Source organism: Anguilla anguilla, chromosome 16 (assembly GCF_013347855.1).
Source record: "Anguilla anguilla isolate fAngAng1 chromosome 16, fAngAng1.pri, whole genome shotgun sequence".
In the NCBI taxonomy this organism is placed as follows: domain Eukaryota; kingdom Metazoa; phylum Chordata; class Actinopteri; order Anguilliformes; family Anguillidae; genus Anguilla; species Anguilla anguilla.
In genome coordinates this window covers 13,269,830-13,290,790 of record NC_049216.1, presented here as the reverse complement: position 1 = coordinate 13,290,790, position 20,961 = coordinate 13,269,830, and the positions used below count along the sequence as shown (strand labels likewise).

Here is a 20,961-nt window from a genome sequence, read left to right as displayed (position 1 = left end):
GGCTTCTGGGTTGAGCATCACCCCAACCACAGAAGAAGAATACGACAGCCAGTTATTTGTGTGTGGATCGGAGCGCACAAACTGCAAGAGAAAAGTCTCAAAATAAAAAAAATAAAAAAGGAAACTCACAAACTTATGTCACTGAATGCATGTGTATTTCTTGATCCACAAATCCAGATTCAACACTTCATAAGCCAATTTTACGAATGTCTTATTGCAAAAAAGTACATGTTGAAATAGGAAACATACTTTTGGTTTTTACATACCAAGTATGAGGTATTTGTGCAAAAGTGAAAATATATATTCACAAATATGTCTGTGTTTGTATGAATCAGTGAACCCTCATTTAAATGTCAATTTACTTGACACAAAGTTTGTGAATAGTAAAGCATGTTTGTGACTTGTCTCTTATTTATGGATTATCATAAACGCATTTGTCAATAATATTGAGACTAATCTCTCTCCCTCTCACCATACTTGCATGGTTGGTAGGAATCCCATTTTCTCTGTATCTTTCGATAATCTGTCGAACTCCAGTTTTGGAAACTCCTGTCTTTTCACTTATTTTATGTGACGTTCACCTTATGTCATTTTATTATCTTTATCTAATCTCATCAGAAATATTTCCTTTAGCCATTTTAGATACACATGACAGAAATCTGCAAGGCAGCTAAGGTGTTTTTGGGTAGTTGTTTGAATGTTAGAGCCCCTTTTGAAGGCAAAGGGTTCTAACATTACGTCATTGACGCTTTTGGTTACAATTGTTGGGAGGACACCACAATAACTTGTTTGTGGATTGGAAGAATGGAAGACTTAGTCATAATAGGGTGTACAAAAGAAAGAGTGGACAAATGCTGACAGATTTGATATATGTAGTGGTGGAGATTTTCTTTAATTTTCTGTCAAATATGTTTCCTGCATTATTGTATAACACTGGGGAAAAATATACTCCATTGAATGGAAGTTGAATGAAGGAAAGGGTGGTCTGGGTCCTCTGCCCCCTGATAGTCCTGGCCTGGAGTGCCCCTCCTTTGTTCCCCTCGGCAGCACGCTGTCCCGGTCTCTGCTGTTTGGGGCCTCGTGCCTCACGGATGCAGCCCTGCTCCATCCAGCTGGCTCCAGACTGGAACAGGGCCCGGCAGGCCCTGGGGAGTTGTTTTGGGGACGGGGGAGTGAAGCAAAGCTGGCTATGAGGCGCTAAACCGAGGTGCTCATTTCCAATGATTGGGATAACGGTGATGGGGCGGAGGCGTTCCTGCTTCGCATCTTGCCATTGAAATGACCTACCAAGTCCCAGCTAAACCTTTTAAAGGTTTAAATTATTCATGAGGCCTGCCTGGTGCAGTGCCGTGGTGTCTGATGTTTGCTTTATGCCCTGTGACCCAGGGCAGGTGGGGTGTATGTCAGTGTTTATTTACAGCCGCTGATTGATCCGCCCCCGCCTATCTTTGCATTACCCTTAATCCACCTTGAAAGAGGATGGGAGTGGGCCAGGGAGTTTCCTCAGTCCTTCCCATGTCCCGTTACTCCATTCACAACTTTGCTCCACACCGCTTCAAACACACAGAGCAAATCTGCTGCTGTCGCTCTGAACGGTGAGCTTGTCCAAGCATGGTTTTTCAGTCTTGCTCGCTCACTGCTGGTTTGTCCAAGTTTATCTGGTGCCAGGGTATGTAACACTTGGCCTGCATCTGTGTGGTTTCTCCCCACCTCTCCAGGGAAGTAGGGTACAGTTATTTAAACCAAACTGTTTGGTTTGAGTAGTTCGTACATGTTGGCGAACAGTAATGTTTACGATTGCATTTCCCTTGGGGCATGGTACAGCACAAGCAATATAGAATGTAAACTATTGTACAATATAGATTTGTACATGTGAGCTGGAAGACAGAATGATCTTGTTTGCACCACTCCCCGTGCAGTTCAGTAATGTGGGTATGGTTTTCTGGTCATTTTTCATTTGTACAGATTCCCCGGTTGTACGGTTCTTCATTAATTGAAGTTGTTTCTTGTGTGTAAGCATCTTTTCTATTCCAGTCTTGTGTTGACATTGTGAATTGAGCTCTGAAAGTTCAAAGGTATGGTACCTATGCAGGGCAATACATGTGCATGTGACAGGCCTTTTGAGGTTTCCCTGGTGACCAGGCTTTATCCTGTGTTCGCTCCATTGCGTTCTTCATATTATAGGAGCCATTCGATTGAATTGGAATGCTGAATCAACATGGTGATTTTCTCTAGGAAAATTTGGTTTAACTGGTGATATCCCAGTTACTTCATGGAAGGATATGAATGTTGTTTTCCACTCAGCAGAACCCCTCCCTTTTGTTTACCCTGGGAAGTGGTGCAAACCATTATGGGAAAAGCTGAAGGGGATCCGAAGAGACTGTCCATACATCAATATTTAACTGAATGGCTCCTGTAGTGTGTAGAGTGATGAGTAATGTCATGACAGAATATTCCAGAAACATAAAACGTGCACTTAAACCAAATATGGCTATACTGTCACTGTTGCTCCTGTACCGCACAAATATCTTAGTCATCTTAGTCAAAACTATCTAGTCATGTAAGAAAAAAAGTGGTTTTGGGGGGAATGCATTAAAGTCATTGGCCTCTGACCTGAACTTGTTTGCTTTTGTCCTCCTGGGTTTGTATCGTGGTTCACGCTGCTGAGTCTTTAGACAAAGCTTGGCTGTGTGTCACTTTGACAAGGTCAGCGGTGACTATATATAGAGCTGAATTGCTGGTTTGCCGTTGCAGCCTCTTACACAGCAACAGTAACCACATGCTCGAAAGCAGAATCTGTGACCTAGACACTGCTGTTTTATTACAGGTCTGCATTATAGACTTAAATGTGTGACAGTATGCAGATCTTCTTTGGTCTACCATGGAAGAATCAAATAATGACCCCTTCATTAAAAACAATAAACGGCTATTTCAGTCTACACTTTAAAAAATATGAAAAGGTATGAAGACCTCTACATTTTTTTGTTTTTGGTGCTGGTGGGCATGTAAAAAAAAAAAACAGCCGTAGAAGAGAGTGAAAGTGTCTGCCGTGTGACTAAACTCGAGATCAGATTGTAAATCAAAAGCGGTTTTCACACTTCCCATGGATTTGCTTGAGAAAAAAGTGGTTGTCACCAAAAGACACCCTTGTTACATTAAGCTGAAAGCCAAGTTTACTTCTTTTATCACGGAATGATAGAATTATACAAATATAGATATGCATGTTTATGTATTCAATTTTGCATGTATTATGCAAGCTAGTACACATGTGTTTGTGTATGCATGTGTGTGTGTATTTATGTACATACATAACATACACAATTAAGAAATATTTTGTAGCTGTTTGTATTGTATATGTACAATATACATTATTTTGTATTATGGCCTGTACCAGCGTAAATCTGTCTTACTTTTGTATTTTTGAGAGAGCAGTAAATTTTGTATGCCCTTGGCTTGATTTGATTTGTTGGAGCACAACAGCTTTTGGTTTCTCTTGCTTTTCGTGTTCCGTTTCATTTCCTGAAACCAAATTATCCATATTACTGCTTCTGAGTCCTCTACAGATGGGCCTGTGTTATGAGGGGGTCGCCGTGCTTTTTGTGTAGGGTCACAATGCCTTTCACCAAGCAGCCGTAGACAGGGACGTCTTGGAAGGAAGGAAACTGGGAAACCAGTGACACACTTCCTCACTCCTCCATTGCCTCCACAGGAAATGCTTGAAGGCCGTGTCTGATATGAGCAGCCAGCAACCTTATCTGAAACGAATGCGATCGATTAGGCGAGAATTGGCTGTGATTATTCCTCCACTGCCCGTTCCTTTCCTGGAACCCGCTCACTGGGGCGGGGAGGGTAGAGGGGGTGGAGACAGTGTCTGAGCTGTGATTTAAGGCACGTGTGATTTCATTTTTGGGTAACTTGGTCCGGTTGCCATTTATTTTGCCTCCAACTGCATTCAGTGCGGTCGTAATAAATCTCGCCATTGAGTCCCCTGAGCCAGCATGGCTTACCGCCCCCAAGCGAGCATGTGCGAGCAGGGGAGCGAGGAAGGGGAAGAGGAGGAAGACCAGCTTCAGGATGTGAGAGAGTGGGGGAGCAGGCAGAGGAAGAGAGATCAAAGAGGAGAAAAAACTAAGGAGGAAATGGAGGCAGAAGAGGAAAATAAAGCGTCTTGCACCAGGTCCTGTTTAATATGAGCACGGGCCTAATTCAGATTGGGAATGGGGTGTGAATCTGGTAGGTGGCTCATGAATGGCAGTTAAGTGCAGTGGGTAAGAGTCTGGGCTTGCAATGCAAAGGTTACTGGAGGTTCCATTTTCAGGTGAGCCTCTGCTGTTTCTACGCTTGATGCTTAACCTGAAATGATTCGGTGCATGCTGGCTGTGTAAAAATATATGCAGAACGGTGTAGCTATCCGTGTCACCTCAGATGAAGGTGTTGCTAACCTAAAAGAAGAAAAGTACGCAAGTGATGAGTGCCACTTCCCGTGGTTACAGTAACCGCCCGCCGTTCAGGGTGCTCCAGGGCTGGCTGACGGACCGAGGCAGAATAGGCGGGGTCAGAGGTGGGCTTGAAGCGCTGGAGCAGCGAAAAGGCTCGGCCTTGTGGGGAGAGAGGAGCTTATGTAATAGCCTTTACATAATCTTCCTCAGCCCACATCGCTCTCGGCGCGGTGGGTGGTGTGATTTCTGAGGATCTGCGATTCAGATCAGGGCCTTTTGATTTGAACTTTGTGACTCTTTGGGTTTTCATTCCGAATCCCTGGCAAATGGTGTCATGTGGATGTGCTGCTGTGTCCAGTGGGAAAGGGGGGGTGCTTTGACTTTTGTGTGAATAAACAGGGTTTCTTACAGTACTGGCTTTTTTCATTCGATCTTAGTCTTTTGATCAGTTCATTGTGTAATATATTTCCCTTAATGGAATTTCCGATCAGCAATGTGACTACCCAAATTTTCACCAAGGTGCTGTGGTTCCAGTGGAGCTGATCACTGGTCATTTTTTATTTCTAGTGGTCCCATTACTGAGAGAGTATCAGCTACAGTGATTTGGCCGGGTTATGAGGGAACTGGGCTTATAATTGCTTGGTTACAGGTTTGTGCTTCAGGGTGGGGCACTGCAGTTGTGCCCTCATGCAAGCTGCTTGGCCTGAAGTAGCTATCAAGTCAGTATCCTGCTTAGTTCACGCATGTAATGTAGGTAGTATTGGAAAATAGTGAGTTATGAAACTGCCCCGTGTTAGGGCGTCGGCTAAGCAAGTGAATGTTGTAATCTCCAGTTCCTAAGTGTTCATCCCTTGGGGAGTCCCACAGGTTTTATTAGTTTCTCTGAATTGATGCCTGAATGTTTCCACTTCAGCCAGGGGGCACAGGGTCAGCAGATGAATCTCTGCTTTCTCCTGCAGTGCAGACAGGAACAGAGGCCTGTGAAGCTGCGAATATCCTTTCCTTTCCCCCGGGCTGATGGGACCTTCTAACGGGCCGCTCTTCTCCCCTCTCTCTCCCCAGGTCCCTCCCCCCTTCCTGAGAGTCTCCTCTGCCCCACCCTCATGTGGAGGTCTGCGGTCGGCATCGTCCCGGCGTGGTTGAAGTGACGGGCGCGGCAGCGGTGGTGGCGGCGGCGGCCCTCGTCCCATGATCCTTTGAGCCCGCCTGAGCAGCTGGCGCGGGCACCGTCGTGGTTTCTCTGGGTCCCTTAGTGGCCGGCGCTTGGAGTCATGGATCACCCCCGGGAGAAGGAGGGCGAGCGGCCGGTGAGGAGCAGCAAGGTGGCCCAGGGGCGCAGCGGCCACTCGCGGCCGTCCAGCTCCTCCGCCTCCTCCGGCGTCCTCATGGTGGGGCCCAACTTCCGCGTGGGGAAGAAGATCGGCTGCGGGAACTTCGGAGAGCTGAAGCTCGGTGAGACCCCAGGCTCTGTGCAGGCGTGTGCCAGCATTTTTTTTTTTTTTACAATGGTCTTATGGGTGATGTAAATCAGGTCACCTGTTGGTCCCACTGTTGCTCCTATTTTTGATAATTTTCTTGTTTAATTATATTAGAAGTTACTTGTGAAATTTACTGGTTTGTCTGATAGGTTGCTGTGTTGTTGTTGAATATGTAATTGCTCTTGGGCCATAATGGAGCCAATAATTTGGTGCTCGTAATCGAAAAATATGCTTGCTTTGCTGTTATTAGTGTAAATCCCTGCCTGAGAACATTTTTGCAATGATATAGTTAGCCAAAATTTGGGCCATTTCATTAAAATACCCCTCAGCGAAATGCTCAAATGCTGTACTTTCATAAAACACAAGTTAAATAGAATTTTTGACATGCACAGGGTTCTGTAAATTCAGGCCATTATAGACTGAGGTCCCTACTGCGCTGAACTAGATGTTGCAAAATAAGCAATAAAAGATAAACTTAATGCACACACCTGTTCATTAAATAGCTTTATTTTGCGTGAAGTGTGCCTACCCTATGCTCTCTGACTGGATTCCGTTATTGCCCATCCGATAACTACATATCCAAGGTGACTTACTGGCTTAAATAAACCCTTTGAGCTCATGTGAGATTGCCACCTCATGAATACCCCTGGCTTCAGAAATGGCAAGCTTTTATTGTTGCCCTGTTTCAAGCTTGCAGCAAAAAAATCTTATTAACTTGATAATGAGATCTCTTGTCTTTTCCATTATAATATAGCCAGGCGTCATACCCGACAGGTTACTATGTTTGAAGTGAGATCATTGGGCTTTGCTTGTCAGTATTGAGACCGTGTGTACATTGTGTTCCTGGATTATTTATTTATTGCTTGATCTTTCAGCTTTCATTGTGTTAAAGAAAGGCTGTGTTATTCTCTTGTGATGATATTTCAACTTTTAGCATTCAGCAGCTCTCTGGTTACATATGCAAGCCTTTCTGTGTGCATATCTACTCTCATTGAGATGTGTGCTTTGACACACTGGGTCATAAACCTGGCCTTGCACAGTAGCCATGTCCAGTTTGGTGATGATTGTGCTCTGATCAGAGATTATGTATGCACAATGGCCTAGTAGCATGATGCAGTGAACTAGGTAGGCACGGCTATTCTGAGCCCTGAGAATGATGTCAGATAGATGAAAATGATAATAATAAATAAAAATATATAACCATCCTTACAATAAGAGTAACATTATTATTAAGCACATTTCACATTCATTCAAGCAATTGTTACTGAAGGTACATCATCATATCAGATAACAAATCCCAAATAAAAGCAATAGCAAGGACAAAACAATATACTCTTATCAGCGCCTTTCAGGTTCTGCTGTTCATGAGCCCATTCCCGTGTGCAGTAACACTGCCACTGCCCAGAACAGGTGCAGAGGGATGGGCTAGGGGAAGGATGTTCCCCTATTCAGGCTTGTGCAACGTTCCCTTATTTATCCATGGTCTGACGTCTGCTCCTGTTAGCCTTTTTGTGCTGATGACATACTGGGACTGGGAAATAAAGGGAATTAAATATGGCTCGTCATTGCTGCACGGTCACACTGCTGTATGATTTATGAATTACCTGGGGTAATCCTCGGCTAATTTATATGTTAATCTGGAAAGCCTCCTGAGATGAGAACTCACGAGATTTTATTCCACAGACACGCACCACTTAATTTGCTGGTAAATGAATGGCCACACATGAAATATGTGCTTTGTTTCAGCTGGCTGAAGTACCTGCTGTGTGTTATTGCAGCTGTGCCCGGCCATTGATTAGGTCAAATACTACCACTGCCCAGGTGGCATATGGTAATACATCCACCCTCATGGCAGGTGTACCTGTACAGTAGAATGGTTTGGCTGCATTGTGCTGTGAATGAATGAACTGTTCCAGACCTGGTGGTCTCTGGTTTGATGGGACCCTATTACTATACCTTCTCAAAATTAGGCTACGTAATGCGTTTGTACAGGAAAATTCCAGGTTCTATAAATGGGTAAAATGCGTAAACCAAAAGCTGTGCAATTGTGTGAAACCCTTGTTAAGGTCTATGCATTTGGGTACTAAGCACATAAGAAGGCATAACTAGAAATTGCATTTCCAACGGCTTTTGACGAGATGCATTTCCACATTATAAGTTGTTTTTAAAGTTATCAACAAAATATACATGTGTTCAGAATTAATTGTATATGAATGAAATGGGAGTCATTTCTCCAATGCAAAACTATTAACTGCACATTATACGTTATCTGTGATATCAAGCATACTATGAGATGTCAGTTTAACCATACTGTGCAAGGTTTCCACGATTGATGCTGCAGACATGGAACAGGCTTGCTGTTCATATTGAACATTGCAAATAGTAAGAACAGATAAACCATGCTTATACAAGTTGTTCAGGTAAGAGGAGGTTCATTTCATATTTAATATTTGAAAATTTATTCTTGGAATATTCATCCACAGAACATTCCAGTACTAACTAAACTGCTGCACAATTGTTTACCTGTGACAGCTTGAACTAGCTGACATTATTTGCAAGCATAAATGATAAATGACTAGTACAGTTCTGAAGACAGTTTAGCTGCAGGAAAGATCTGGTCATAGATTAGTAAAACTGGTTAAAACCATAAAAGTATTCTTATATGCATAAGGAAATGCTACTGCTCAATTTTGGAATGCATTGGCTGGCTAGCTTGTAGCTAGAGCTACAGCTTAGTTTAAGTATGAATCCAATCATGAAAAAAATAACTGATAGTCATAAAATGATTTATCTGTTATGTAATGTTGCAATACTGTTCCTACTGGGGAAATATACGTAAATGAAATCTGCTGATAAATAATGTTCCTTTGGCCTCTTTTGGTAATGGTAGAAAGAGTTACTTATAGCTGTGTTATATAGGCTATGTAGATTGTTGTGGTTTTCCTTATGGCTTAAAAGTGAGAGTGAGCGACAGACCCGTTCCAGTGGCCTGACGTGTTTCTCACACAGAATAACGAGGGCAGCTAAGTGGGGGGAATTTAGGAGGATGCTCATCTTCCCACCAACTGCTAAAATAATGTCTGCTAATCAGAAAAGTACCATTTAATGTTTTTCCGTTTGCTTTGTGTCCAAGCCAGTGATATGGACAGAATTATGTACCGGTCTGGCATACTGGAAGGAAAACTGATCTGAGAATTGGTGGGAAAGGACTCCTATTTCCAATTACTGGAAGCTTGCATAGTCTGTGACACGCTGTATGCTGACAGGAATTGGGTGGTATCAGCAGACTTTTGTTGGGAACTGGGAATTTTCTCACCACAGATTCTCTAGTATAAACCTTGTGATAATTCAGGAAAGGTTCTACATATATTAGTAACCTGCAGTGCATGCAGCACAACACATACGACACATTGGGTTCATCTTGTAAACCACAGTGCTAACTTTGTTCTAATTCCAAGCACACTACATGGCCAGAATTATGTGGATACCCCTTCTAATTAGTTGTTTTGGCTATTTCAGCCACACCCATTGCTAACAGGTGCATAAAAGCATACAGCCATGCAATATCCTCAGACAAGCACTTTGGGACTAGAATTGGTCAGTGAGCTCAGTGACTTTCAACATGGCACTGTCATAGGATGCCACCTTTCTCGCAAGTCAGTTTGTCAAATTTATTGCCCTGCCAGACCTGCCCCAGTCAAATATAAGTGTTGTTGTTGCGGTAGGCCACACAAGCTCGCAGAACGGGACCGCCTAGTACTGAAGCGTGTAGCGCGTTAAAATTGCCTTGCTCGTTTGCAACAATAATTTCCTAGCCATGTTCCACAATATAGTATAAAGCCTTCTCAGAAGAGTGGAGGGTGTTATAGCAGCAAAGGGGTGCCTAACTCCATATTAATGCCCATGGCTTATAATATGTTCAACAAGCACATATGGGTATGAAGGTCGGGTGTCCACATACCTTTGGCCATGTAGTGTATGTTCTTTGACCTTTTTTAAAAATATGTGTGTTTGTAGAGCACTGTACATTGTGCAGAATAGCCTTCTGAAAGTGCTTTAGAGGGGGGGAAACCGGTCCATAAATTAGCTGCAGATTGATTTCTGCAATAATTCATTGGATTGTCACAGCAGAATTAAAAACTCCATGTGTTGCATGGTAAAACTGGTTTTTACTTCCCAAAGTTTCAAATCTGTTTAAACCCCTCTAAAAATGTGTGAATGACTTTGCCAGTTCTTTTTTAGATTTTGTGGTTAGTCACCCTTCTGTTGGTCATCCCTGTCAATTAGAAGTACACAGTAAAATGATGCATAGAGCTGATTCTGCTGATCTCTGCTGCTCTTCATGTGAAAAATGGAGAGAAGATCTGCCCGAGCTTTTACCAAGATCAGAGGTTAAATGATGGAACTAGTCTTCTGGTTCAGGCACTGCATTCACATGTGGCAATTTTCAACATGACCTTGACTGCCCATTGGCCTCTTTCCCCCTGAAGTTAAATACTGATTGACAACCCATGAGAAGCAGATGGGTTTGTGGTCTCAGAAACGAATCCAGCAGGGGTGGGGAGGGTTTCCTTATGCAGCAGTGAGCTGTTTTCTTGTCATTAATGGACTGTAACGCCCGATGCTCGTGTTATTCAGGATTCCACAGACTGGCATTCACTCCCCTTTGCCCCCAAAACAATGTACAGAATCATATCCCTGCTGCACAGCCGTGGACTTTATCCTCTGAGGTCACGTAGCAGCATCTGCCAGGGAACAGCACTCATTCTCGGCTCGCTTTGACAAGTGCTCTTAGTTTCACATACTCTGGGGGGGGGGGTTGTTTTCACTCGGTAGCAAGTCACTGTTAACAACCTTGTTCTGCAGCCAGCACTTCATTTTAATGTAACTCGGTGCTGAGAGATGGGCAGCGGGTTTGCATCATGCTTGTTAGTGTGGACATCACCACCTCTGTAATAGAGAAACGGTGGCTAAAGCAGAGGGAAAATCTGGAATTGCTGAAAAACAGTGAGTGATTGCCTTTCTTAAATAGTTTTCATAGGAATGCAGCCTGTAAGCTTTCATAACCAGTCAGGCCTGTGGAGGTGGCCAGCATGGATCTCTTGGCTGGATTTAGGGGTGCAGAACCCCAGCCAAGCCTCTGCAAGGTGGAAATAATAACTATGACAACAACACTTTAATCTGGAAGATGCTCTTATTCATATGGTCCTAAAAGGTTCATGTGGCCCAATTCATTCCCTAATGCACACTGGTCACAAGTAACAAGGATTTACAGTAGTACGTAATATCCAGGATTTTTTATTTGGGCATCACTGCTGTAACAATAACATAACAGTAAAATATGGTGCTCAGCAACCTGCTTTCATACTAAAGGGCACAGATTGTACCTGATCTTTAACAGCAACATTCCCTTAAATCATTGTGTTTATGGTGCCAAATAATTACTCAGAAGAGCAATGAATCATATTACCTTGTTCATATTGATTAATGTGAACTACTCTACACTATATGAGGATTCATGTAGGAATAGATGATCAGATCATAGGTGCTGCTGTATTGAATACAGAGTATGGGAACCAAGGTGAAAGTTTAACAGATTAGATGCGTTTTCGTGGGTGTTAATATAGTTATTAATATAGTTATAGTTAATATAATATAGATAGTTAGACATTAAGTTCTGACTGTGATGGGAACCAGTTAGTCTGGCGACCAGTTATGGGCGAAAAGCCTATTGTAATAACTGTATCTATAGGTAAAATGTTCCACTACTGATTCAGTGGGGTCAGGGAATCATTTTTCATCTTTCTGTACACAGTGGTCCAGGGGTTGCAGTTTTTTCACTTTGGTAAACATACTGACTCTGGGGCTTTGCTACAAAATGTAATTCTTATGTTCAATCCTCTGAAACAAATTTAATTGATTGTTAAATAGGATCAAAAAAAATCAGTTATGAACATACAGTTCACAGGGTATAGTTGGTTGCTTTTAAAGTTCTGGAATGCAGTGTTCAGTGTTTGTTTCAATCAGATTTTTTTTTTAAAGTAGAAGCCGATTTGACTATAAATGGAAATAACTGTTATGACATGTTTGTTAGCAATATTAATGCCTTAGGTGTTTTTGTTTTTGTTTGTCCCAATTTAAATAGTGTTCTCTTGCTCTGCCGGATTTGAAGGTTAGCTTGGTTGCTACTAAAGGGACACAAGGTTTTGGAACACAGTGTATGCATGATCAGTCTTTGGTAGCCACTGTGTATATGTTCAACAGGGGCCATTATTGTTTCATTTATATTTTTTCTGTTCTGTTTCAGGGAAAAATCTCTACACCAATGAATACGTAGCCATCAAATTGGTAAGTAATGCAGTATTTATTGTTGTTTCTTCATCTGAACAGTATTTCTGTAACTAGACCTCACCTGAAATGGTGCTTGACCTTGGCACTTTCTCACTTTGCCTAAAAAAGGTTGGCTTATATCTTGAAGGAAAATTAGTTGTTTGGGTGATTCAGCGCATTGACCCGACATGGAGGTGTTTACCTGTGGAGCTATAATGATATGTGGTGTGATATCGGCCCTTAGTGGGGGAGCTCTAATGGACATCTTCAATAATATATGTTCGGGAATGCCTTTCTGTTTTTGAATTCATCCTTGATCCAGAAATGAACAACTTTCAGAAATGAATAAAAAATGAAAAATGAGCAAAGCTTCTTGATGGGGATTTTGTCAGTGGCTATTTTTGAATGGAACTGCTTGGGTCTGTCTGTTCGGCACCGCAAAGGCCTAGCTCTTCCATCACAATGTGCTTCGAAATGTATGACCGTACACTTTCTCTGTCAGGAAAGTCAGGATTCAAATTTGGGTAAAGAATGTTTTTTTTTAGCGTAAATTACTAATGATTGTAAGAAGCACTTGGGATAAATGTTTTTGCAGCTAAGTGGAATTTCCAGGTGTATCATATTATAAGCTCAAGAAACTTGGATTGAAATTTGCCCCTGCCGCTCCAAGAAACGGAGCAACCTGTGCTTTAGGTCATACTTTATATTAATGCTCGTATCCCCTTCAGGAGCAGCTGCATTAGCAGTTATTTCTTTTATTACTGCTGTGTAATTTCTCATTCTGACTTGCAGCATTGGTTTTCAATTGTGAGAGTAGTAAATCCTCATCTGGTGGGCAGTGTGAGCCCACAGGACTGACACTGGTCTGTATTGAGAGACGGTGGATTGAGAAGGTTTAGCATCTTAAAGTGAAGCACTGCTACCACTGCTTATAACCTCCAAGAGTGAGAACTCACCCATCTGCTCTGAAAGACATGGCTGAGTGTATGTTGTATCTGCATGTGTGTGCGTGTGTGTGAGAGAGAAACGGCGTGTTTGCCTGTACCTGGTCATCCGGTCAGGAAACAAGTTAAGCCTTTCATTCACACGTCAGGCAAAAATGTGTGGCATGGACTGTTGCTAGGCATGAGGAGGCTCTCCATGGAGATAAACAGAGGCCGGTGGAAATGCCAGCTGAGGTGTGTCTGGTAATGCAGCGCCTCTGGAAATGAGTCATGGCATTCTGAACGTCCTCCAGGTCACTGTGAAATGGCACTCAGCCCGAAAGAACGCTGCAGACTCGCTGCCAGCCTGCAACAGCTCAGCATTTTAACAATTTTTCCCCCAAAATTTTTTTTATTACATAATTAAAAATGCCCACTTGAGCATAGAAAGCCTGTCAAATTGCTGAAATGTCCACCATCGCGCACAAAATGCGCACCAGCGCTGCTTCACATCGCCCAGCAGCCTACTGGAAGACTGCGCATTTTCTGCAGCTGGCACAGGCAGGCCACACCTAGAGGCCAGTAGAACCCTGGGTGGCGCTGCTGTTCAGGGCTGCCTTTTTCAACGTTGACATCGACACATTCAGGAATAAACTCTGGACCAATAGGGCGCATTGCTTTCGCTGCATATGCCACTGGAAAGCTCCCAGACTCACACATTTAAACACGAATGCCACACAAGCGTTGGCCCAGCACCAAGCTCGCTCACTCGCTTTAACAGATGAAATTGGTCTCGGCTGCCTTTTTGGTGAACGCTGCATCATTTGAAAAAGCACTCAGATGTATAAACCCTTCAGCTTGTGTGTGGCACGAACCTTGGTAAATAGGGGGTTTTTATAACTGAAGCACTCCTTTCTCTTTGTTCTCCCCACCAGGAACCAATCAAGTCAAGGGCACCACAGCTACATTTGGAGTACCGATTCTACAAAACACTGGGAAGTACAGGTGAGAGGATCACCGCGAGCCATCTTTCCCCTTTTCACTCTCAGTTCTGTCGTCTTTGCAGAGCACGTGCTTCAGGTCCCCGGTGTTTGAAAACATCCTTTTCTGTTCTTTCTTTTGCTTCTGCCCCCTGAAAAACATGTCGAAACGCACTATGCTGATACATTCATGGTTGGTTTTAATCAGAAGGCATCATGATGTGTTTGTGTGTGTGTGGTTTTTCAAATTCTTTTTTGAAGGCAATTTGTATCGTTGTACAAGTTGTAAGCAAAATTTTGCTTTGAGCACAGATGCTTTACTTTCAACAAAAGTGCCGTTTATTGCAGACAAGCTCTCAATCCACTGGGGAGTCAGTAGTTGTGCCACCAGAATTTCTGTACTGAAGCGTCTGTGCTACCTTAATGACTTGCAAAGGGTACATTTTCTAAATAAACACTCTTAAAGGTTATAGTTCTGTGCAACTTGTAGGATTACCATGATGCAAAAACACACTTTGAAACATCTCTGAGCTCACCTTCTTAGAAGGCAAATCTGAATGTTGGAATAACCTGAAGAATTACAGACTTTTTTACTAAATGCTTTTTGTGGGTGTTATGGTAGGGCACTGCATTTATAGGTATTATGGAAGATTAACAAAAAGATTTGTATTATCCTCATGACTAATTACATCTTAAACACAAAATTAATTACTCTGAAAGATGAAATCCCCTGGCAGGGCTGATTTTACTAGATTAATGTGGTGGTTCTGCACCAACCACATTAAGGGGATATTCATCAGTCTGGTTCTCTGTGTGACAGCATCGCAGAGGAGTGTCAAAACTGGTGCAGGTTGGTCACACGGTTTTGTGAATCGGGCAGGATGAAGGCGCACAGTGCACCTGTTTTTCTAGTAGAGCCTTGCAAAGCTTTTATGTCTCCCCAGGGCGTGAAGTGCTGCAGTCAGACCGGCGAGAGTGGGAGGGGCTTACTGATGCGCTGGATCTTAGCTGCTCCATTCTTTTGCCATTTTGAAGTTGCCCGGCAGATTTCCTCTGTCTATCCATTTGGTGTTTTGAAACCACTGGAAACATCCAGCAGTGCTGTGGGGTTGTACATTTGAATGAAGCCTGTCGAATCCACCACTACCACACAGCCCTGCTGGGAAAGAGATCTGGTGCTTGTTTTGCAGTGGGAGTTGGTCGTTATATGCATTGGGAGCTGGCAGTGAGCCTCTTGTGTGAATGCTGTGTGCAGTTAAATGATTGGATGGTAATTTTTATATGTCCGCGGAAGGGTTGGTTGTAGGCCTTTCCTGCTTGTTTTAATGTTGGTAGAAGTTGCTTGTTGTGCCTTTGAGTTTAATGGGCTGTAGAGCAACAGTAGAAAACTGGATATTAGGCCTGTTTGTCTGGCTATTACCTCAGACCTGCTTGGGGAAGACACGCAACAATTTCCCCTTTTGAAATGTGACTTTTATCACATGGCACTGCCAAATGGGTGTCTTTTACTTGTAAATACCTCTTGGGAAGTTATTTAGCTTATAGAAAATAGTTTAAAATAGTCTTTCCATGCATATAATGGAAGAGTTTCCAATGAATCACCAATATGTTGGTTGTGTTTTGTGGAATAAAAATCTGTGAGTCTGCCCTGCTTTATTTGATCCTCTGGCCCATTTGTTTGTGGGAAGTACTGGTAAGCTTCCGTTTTTCTTTACTCATTATATTCTGACACCCCACCCTGTTAGGATTTAACTTAGTAGCAGGGCCCTCTGATGTGGAGAAGCATGTCTTGAGTTATTGAATTTCTAAAATGAACTGTACCATTAGTGAGTGACTACCACATTGTGTTTAAATAGAAAATTTGCTTCCTTGCTGCATCACCTACACAGTCTCAGGCTGGAGAATACAAGGGGAATGTACAGTGGTAGCAGAGCTGCCATTTAAGTTATTACCTCGGTGCATTGGAGGCCATCGCTGTTTTTAGAGCTGTAAATTATGTGGTTGGGCAGCTCATAGTAATTTATTTTTGTTTATCACCTGGAATGGAAAATTTCTGTGGGTGTTCCTGCAATTAGGCATTTGAGGAGCTGTTCTGTCTGATGGTGCCTCTGGACTGTTGGTGAGATTTGTTTGCAGATGAAACAAGTTGATATGTCCGTCTTGACATGAGGCGTCTCAGTACTGTATGTGGTACAGTATTTGACTACTGGACGTTCACAAGCTGCTTGTGACTGTGACAGCATAAATCTAGTTTATACTCCAGAATTAAAATCTGAGCAGGAGCTTGTGCTTGCTTTCAGAAATGTTCAGTACATAGGTGACAAAAATGTGCTTTTTGCCATTTCATATCGCCTGATTTCACTCTTTAAAATGAAATTGACATTATTAATGAGTGAGAAATGCAGTGCAGTTCAGAAGAATGCTAACATGCCAATGAAACACTCCACTAGTACTTTTTATCTATAACAGATATTCTTTATTGCTCAACTGTGGTAAAAGTTGGCAAAAATGTCAAATGCATAATGGTGACTGGTCAGCTAACTGGTATGCTGTATTTTTTGTGTTAGTTCTGCATTGGTGCTATTTAAACTCAGTAATATTACCCTAAATATTTACCAAACTGTGTAGCTTGCTAGCTTTAAATGCCTGTTGAACATGCCAGGAAACTGTCATAAGCAGATCCCATCTCCTTGTTCATGTATTAATGAGATAGGTATGATGTTAATATGCGGTATGAAGTTAACAGCGGTGGACTGAAATGATGGAGGTGCCATGGGAGCCTACATTTTGGGCAGTCGGTTCAGTTATCTTGCCAAATATTCTGTAATGAGATAGATGGCTGCATGTATTGCATCCTATCACAAAATTATGCCCCGCATCAATGCCGGAATGTGCAATGCTTTCATCTGATCAAGTGTGCTTGTTTTGTGTGCATTTCCACAGTTAATACTGAAAAGGCGAGCAACGTAAAATCTGTGAAAACAAACATTTATTTGAAAGTGTGCTCTACCCAGCAGTAGACTGGGGTAGATTTAGCCTCAGTTGGGGAAGTAAATTACCATGAGACTAGAAAAGGACAGATGACCGCCATGGGTTGATCTGTGGAGCTGTAAAGGTGGTGCTGGGTGAGAGAGCTTGAAGGTTCCTCTGGATTGTCATGCTCCAAGTCAAAAGCACACGAGCACAGGTGCAGAAATGAGTTTTCTTCCTGGAACATTGATAAGACATTTGATTGATCTCCCTGGGAAATTGCTGGTTGGATTGTGTCACTTCTCTATCTGAAGATATGAGATGGCATATATAGAGAAAGAGATGGGTGACGTTCTGTGAGACAGTACAAATAGAGAGAAAGATCGAAACAGACAGACCAATGAGGTCCTATTACTGTCCCCGTTCGCTTCCCCTTTAAGCTGCTATCGCTGCCTGGTTTGATTTCTGTATATGCAGAGCTGTACAGGAAGTGCGTTTTGCACATCAGAATACCAGCGCAGCAGAGCTCTCTGTGTCGCTGGTGCAGCCACTTGGCACAATTCCTACTGGTTCCTTTCCAGGCTGTAACAGTCCGACCCCGAGGCCACCTTTTGGGAGGTCCTCATGGTGTTGTACTGGTGGAAAAAAATGGAAAAGTAGTTTTCCTTGTGTTCTGTCTTTTTTTTTAGGCCTGTATCAAAACGCCACTATAGAAACTCCGGTTTATTTGTTTTTTTTTATCTCCTCTCCTGGCCACTTGCCAAACAGAGGGTTTGTGTTTAACGCGGAAGGAGTTGGACTGTGTTCCTTAGAGGACACCTGTATGTTTATTTTTACTCCTCTTACTCCCAGCTGACTTCATAATCACCGGAGTTAATCTGTTCAGTTTGACTTTTAAAAATTTCATATTTCTATCTATGTTTTAATAAGTACGTTTTTTTTGCGTAACACTTGAAAAATCTCAGCTGCAGATTGTGCGTTGTACTCGAAATATTTCACTGCAGTGTATTTTAGGAATTGGGTTTGACACCGTTGGGCTAGGGGTAGACTCCCTAAGGGGTGATAAATTTATCAAAGGACAAGTGAGTTGGAAAGGCATTTTAGTTTTCACTGGGGTAGCAAGACAAACATCCTTTTTTAATGCAAGGGACTACAGTTTTAAGCAATCCCTGTTTGAAAGCCCCTGTTGTTTCAGCAAAAAAATAACGTTGGCATTGTCATTCCAAGAGGTGTAAGGATGGAAGAATTGTCCTTGACAGTTTTGGCTGGTTCACTTTTAAGTATATGAACAGGGGAGGGTTTTGACTGTAGTAGGTACTGTATTTTAGTTAAAACTTGCAGTACTTCCTTTTTCACATTGATATAGACTCCCTTCTTTGTCGGCACAGGTTTTCCTGGCAACATTAACCCCCTTTTACTGCCCTGGTTACAGGCAGGGCTGTTGATTCAGATACAGGCCCAGGTATTATGCGGAGGTGATAAAAGAGATAATATGTCCTTGTTCTCAAACAAGATGGGCTCGGTTCAAGACAAAACGGAAGGTGATTTTCAGGGCCCATAACACAGCAGCTGAATGAACCATGCCCATCTTGTGTTCATTTGATGGGCCTTCGGCCACTGTGTGGCAGCTTCACCCTCAGAGAGGGTGTGTGCTTTCCGGAGTGTTACTTAAATGCTGGTAACTCATCACACACCTCCATCATGGCCCATGGAATTCACATTACACAGATTATATGATGCATAAACTTATCATGCATGAGCACTAAATATTTGTCAGTGTCTGATTTGGAATGGATTAAAACAAGGCAAAGTCTCATTTATCTGGAAATGAGACTGAAAGCTTTGCCTGGTAACTGAGAGAAAATGCCTTGTCAACAGTCATGTTTGTATTCTGCATCAGTTTTTATTGTAAAAACCACAAAATTATGCAAATGTGCTTTGGAGCCGACAAGACTGCTCACCAATAACTTAGACAACTGGCCACTCCTGAAGTTGCTTTTCACACTTTTCCACAGAGGAAAAAGTAGTCATACTTTACTGTAGATAAAATAAACTTATATTGGGGGGACAAATCCCAGAACTCCAGATTGTTTCTGGAGTCTCAGTCACATTTCAAATCAAATGCAAAGCCTTTTTGCCGGCAAGTGATCAATATCTCAAGCAGGGATTTGTTTCTTTTATGATACAGTCGTGTTTGGTAGGCATGCAACCATTTAGCAATGCAAGCAAATTAAGCCTTAATTCCTCCCTCTGTTGTAACTTGCTACTTTATCAGGAGCTGTTTGCTATATGATCAGACCATATTGGTTTGATGATCAGCCTGCTTATAATATGACTGATTTATGGTTGCTGCTGGGGTGAGGATCTTTAAATCCCTCCTGGCGTACAGCCCCAGGACCAGCAGAGAAAGCCACTTCTGTGGTTTTGTGCTTCACCGAGAAACTGGTGACAAATGGATAGTTTTCAGAGGTACTAGAACTAATTTCAGTTTCTGTGATTCTGTTTAAATACTTTACACCTAGGCCCTTCCCTATTGCAGAAAACAGCCACAAACTATATCACAGAATTTCACAGCAGTTGCCTTTGTTGGAATATTTGTTGTTAATTATACTTGTTTTTTCATTTCATTCAAATTCTCTGAAAGTGAATTCTGTGAGAGCTGTCTTTAAAATAATGAAGAAACCTTGAGTCTATTTGGCGGGAAGCAGTTGTCCTTTTTAAGCCCCATCCGGACATGGGGTGTGTCAGAGGCAGTCACAGGTGGAGGCCCCACACTGGAGCCGTAGCTGGAGTGTGCTAAAGGGCTCACCAAGGCTGACTGGGCTCTCAGACAGGGGAGGGGAGGGGCTTGGGATACGCCCATTCAGGGGACTTCTCTTCTTGCAGTTGAGCGGAAACTGATCAATTATTTAAAGAGCTGCTCTGTCTCTGCAAGCAGGAACCTGCCTCTTGCAGCAGATAAGGTAAGGTGCCGCTGTTCTGTGCCAGCTGCGCTCCTCGCTTTGGGACCCCGGTCCCCCAGGAGAAAGAAGCAGAGGTTTGAGGGGTTCAGTCTTCAAGCACCACACCTGGGCATGTACTATAGGGCCACAGAGTATCTTCTTGGACACTGGGTTGTCTCTGGACTGCATATGGATTGACCAGATAAAGTTTTCCAAATTATAATATGCAGTAATTTTCTCATCTCCACTGAACAGAGAAAGTGGACCATAATTCTCTTTTATGTTATGGTTGCTGCAGCCTCATCTGCCTCCCAGCAAAGAAGTGGCCCACTGAGAAGCAGTTTATGCAAAAACTAATTTATACATAATATGCACACAGTAAATACTGATGCCATTTTTGAATATGTGCTTAAGAGGATCACATTGAAATGCAGTTTCTGTAATTTAAAATATATATTTTGTACTGTTTGAAGGATCAATATTTCATGTAAATATATCCTATAAAATACTGTAAATATGATAAGGGTTTGTGGATATAGGCTTAAATCTATTCAAGAAAAAGGCATCTTTACCAGAGTTTTTTTGTTTGAACTCAGGTGAACTCACCTCACCACCACTTGGTTTTCTAACTAAGCTGTGCAAGAGTGCAAGAAGAATACAGTTGTAACGAGTATGCAGTTTTGATAGGGCTTAAAGAAATATGAAATCCACGCAGGAATCTGTCTGTAAGTACACCCCTTTTGCAGGGCACGATTATGTTTGATCTTCGGGCCTATGTGTTACCCCCTGTATGTCTGTTTTAGTTCAGCATTTAAAGGCCTGCAGCGGGATGACAGCAGCTGTTTATCTCTCCCTCTCTTCTTTTTTTATTTTCTTACTTGCATTCTGACGAACATGAT

At 42.5% G+C, this 20,961-nt stretch overlaps 1 protein-coding gene across 5 annotated transcripts in view; it reads left to right on the top strand.

The window, feature by feature from the left end:
- Positions 1 to 20,961, top strand: part of csnk1g1 (casein kinase 1, gamma 1) — a 70,867-nt gene that overhangs the window by 12,102 nt on the left and 37,804 nt on the right. For all 5 annotated transcript variants that reach the window (XM_035395322.1, XM_035395321.1, XM_035395320.1 and 2 more), the window contains exons 2-4: positions 5,502 to 5,891; positions 12,225 to 12,265; positions 14,106 to 14,175. In XM_035395322.1, coding sequence (XP_035251213.1) covers positions 5,711 to 5,891; positions 12,225 to 12,265; positions 14,106 to 14,175 — 292 coding nt within the window. In that variant the 5' untranslated portion in view covers positions 5,502 to 5,710. The remainder of the gene's footprint in view (positions 1 to 5,501; positions 5,892 to 12,224; positions 12,266 to 14,105; positions 14,176 to 20,961) is intronic.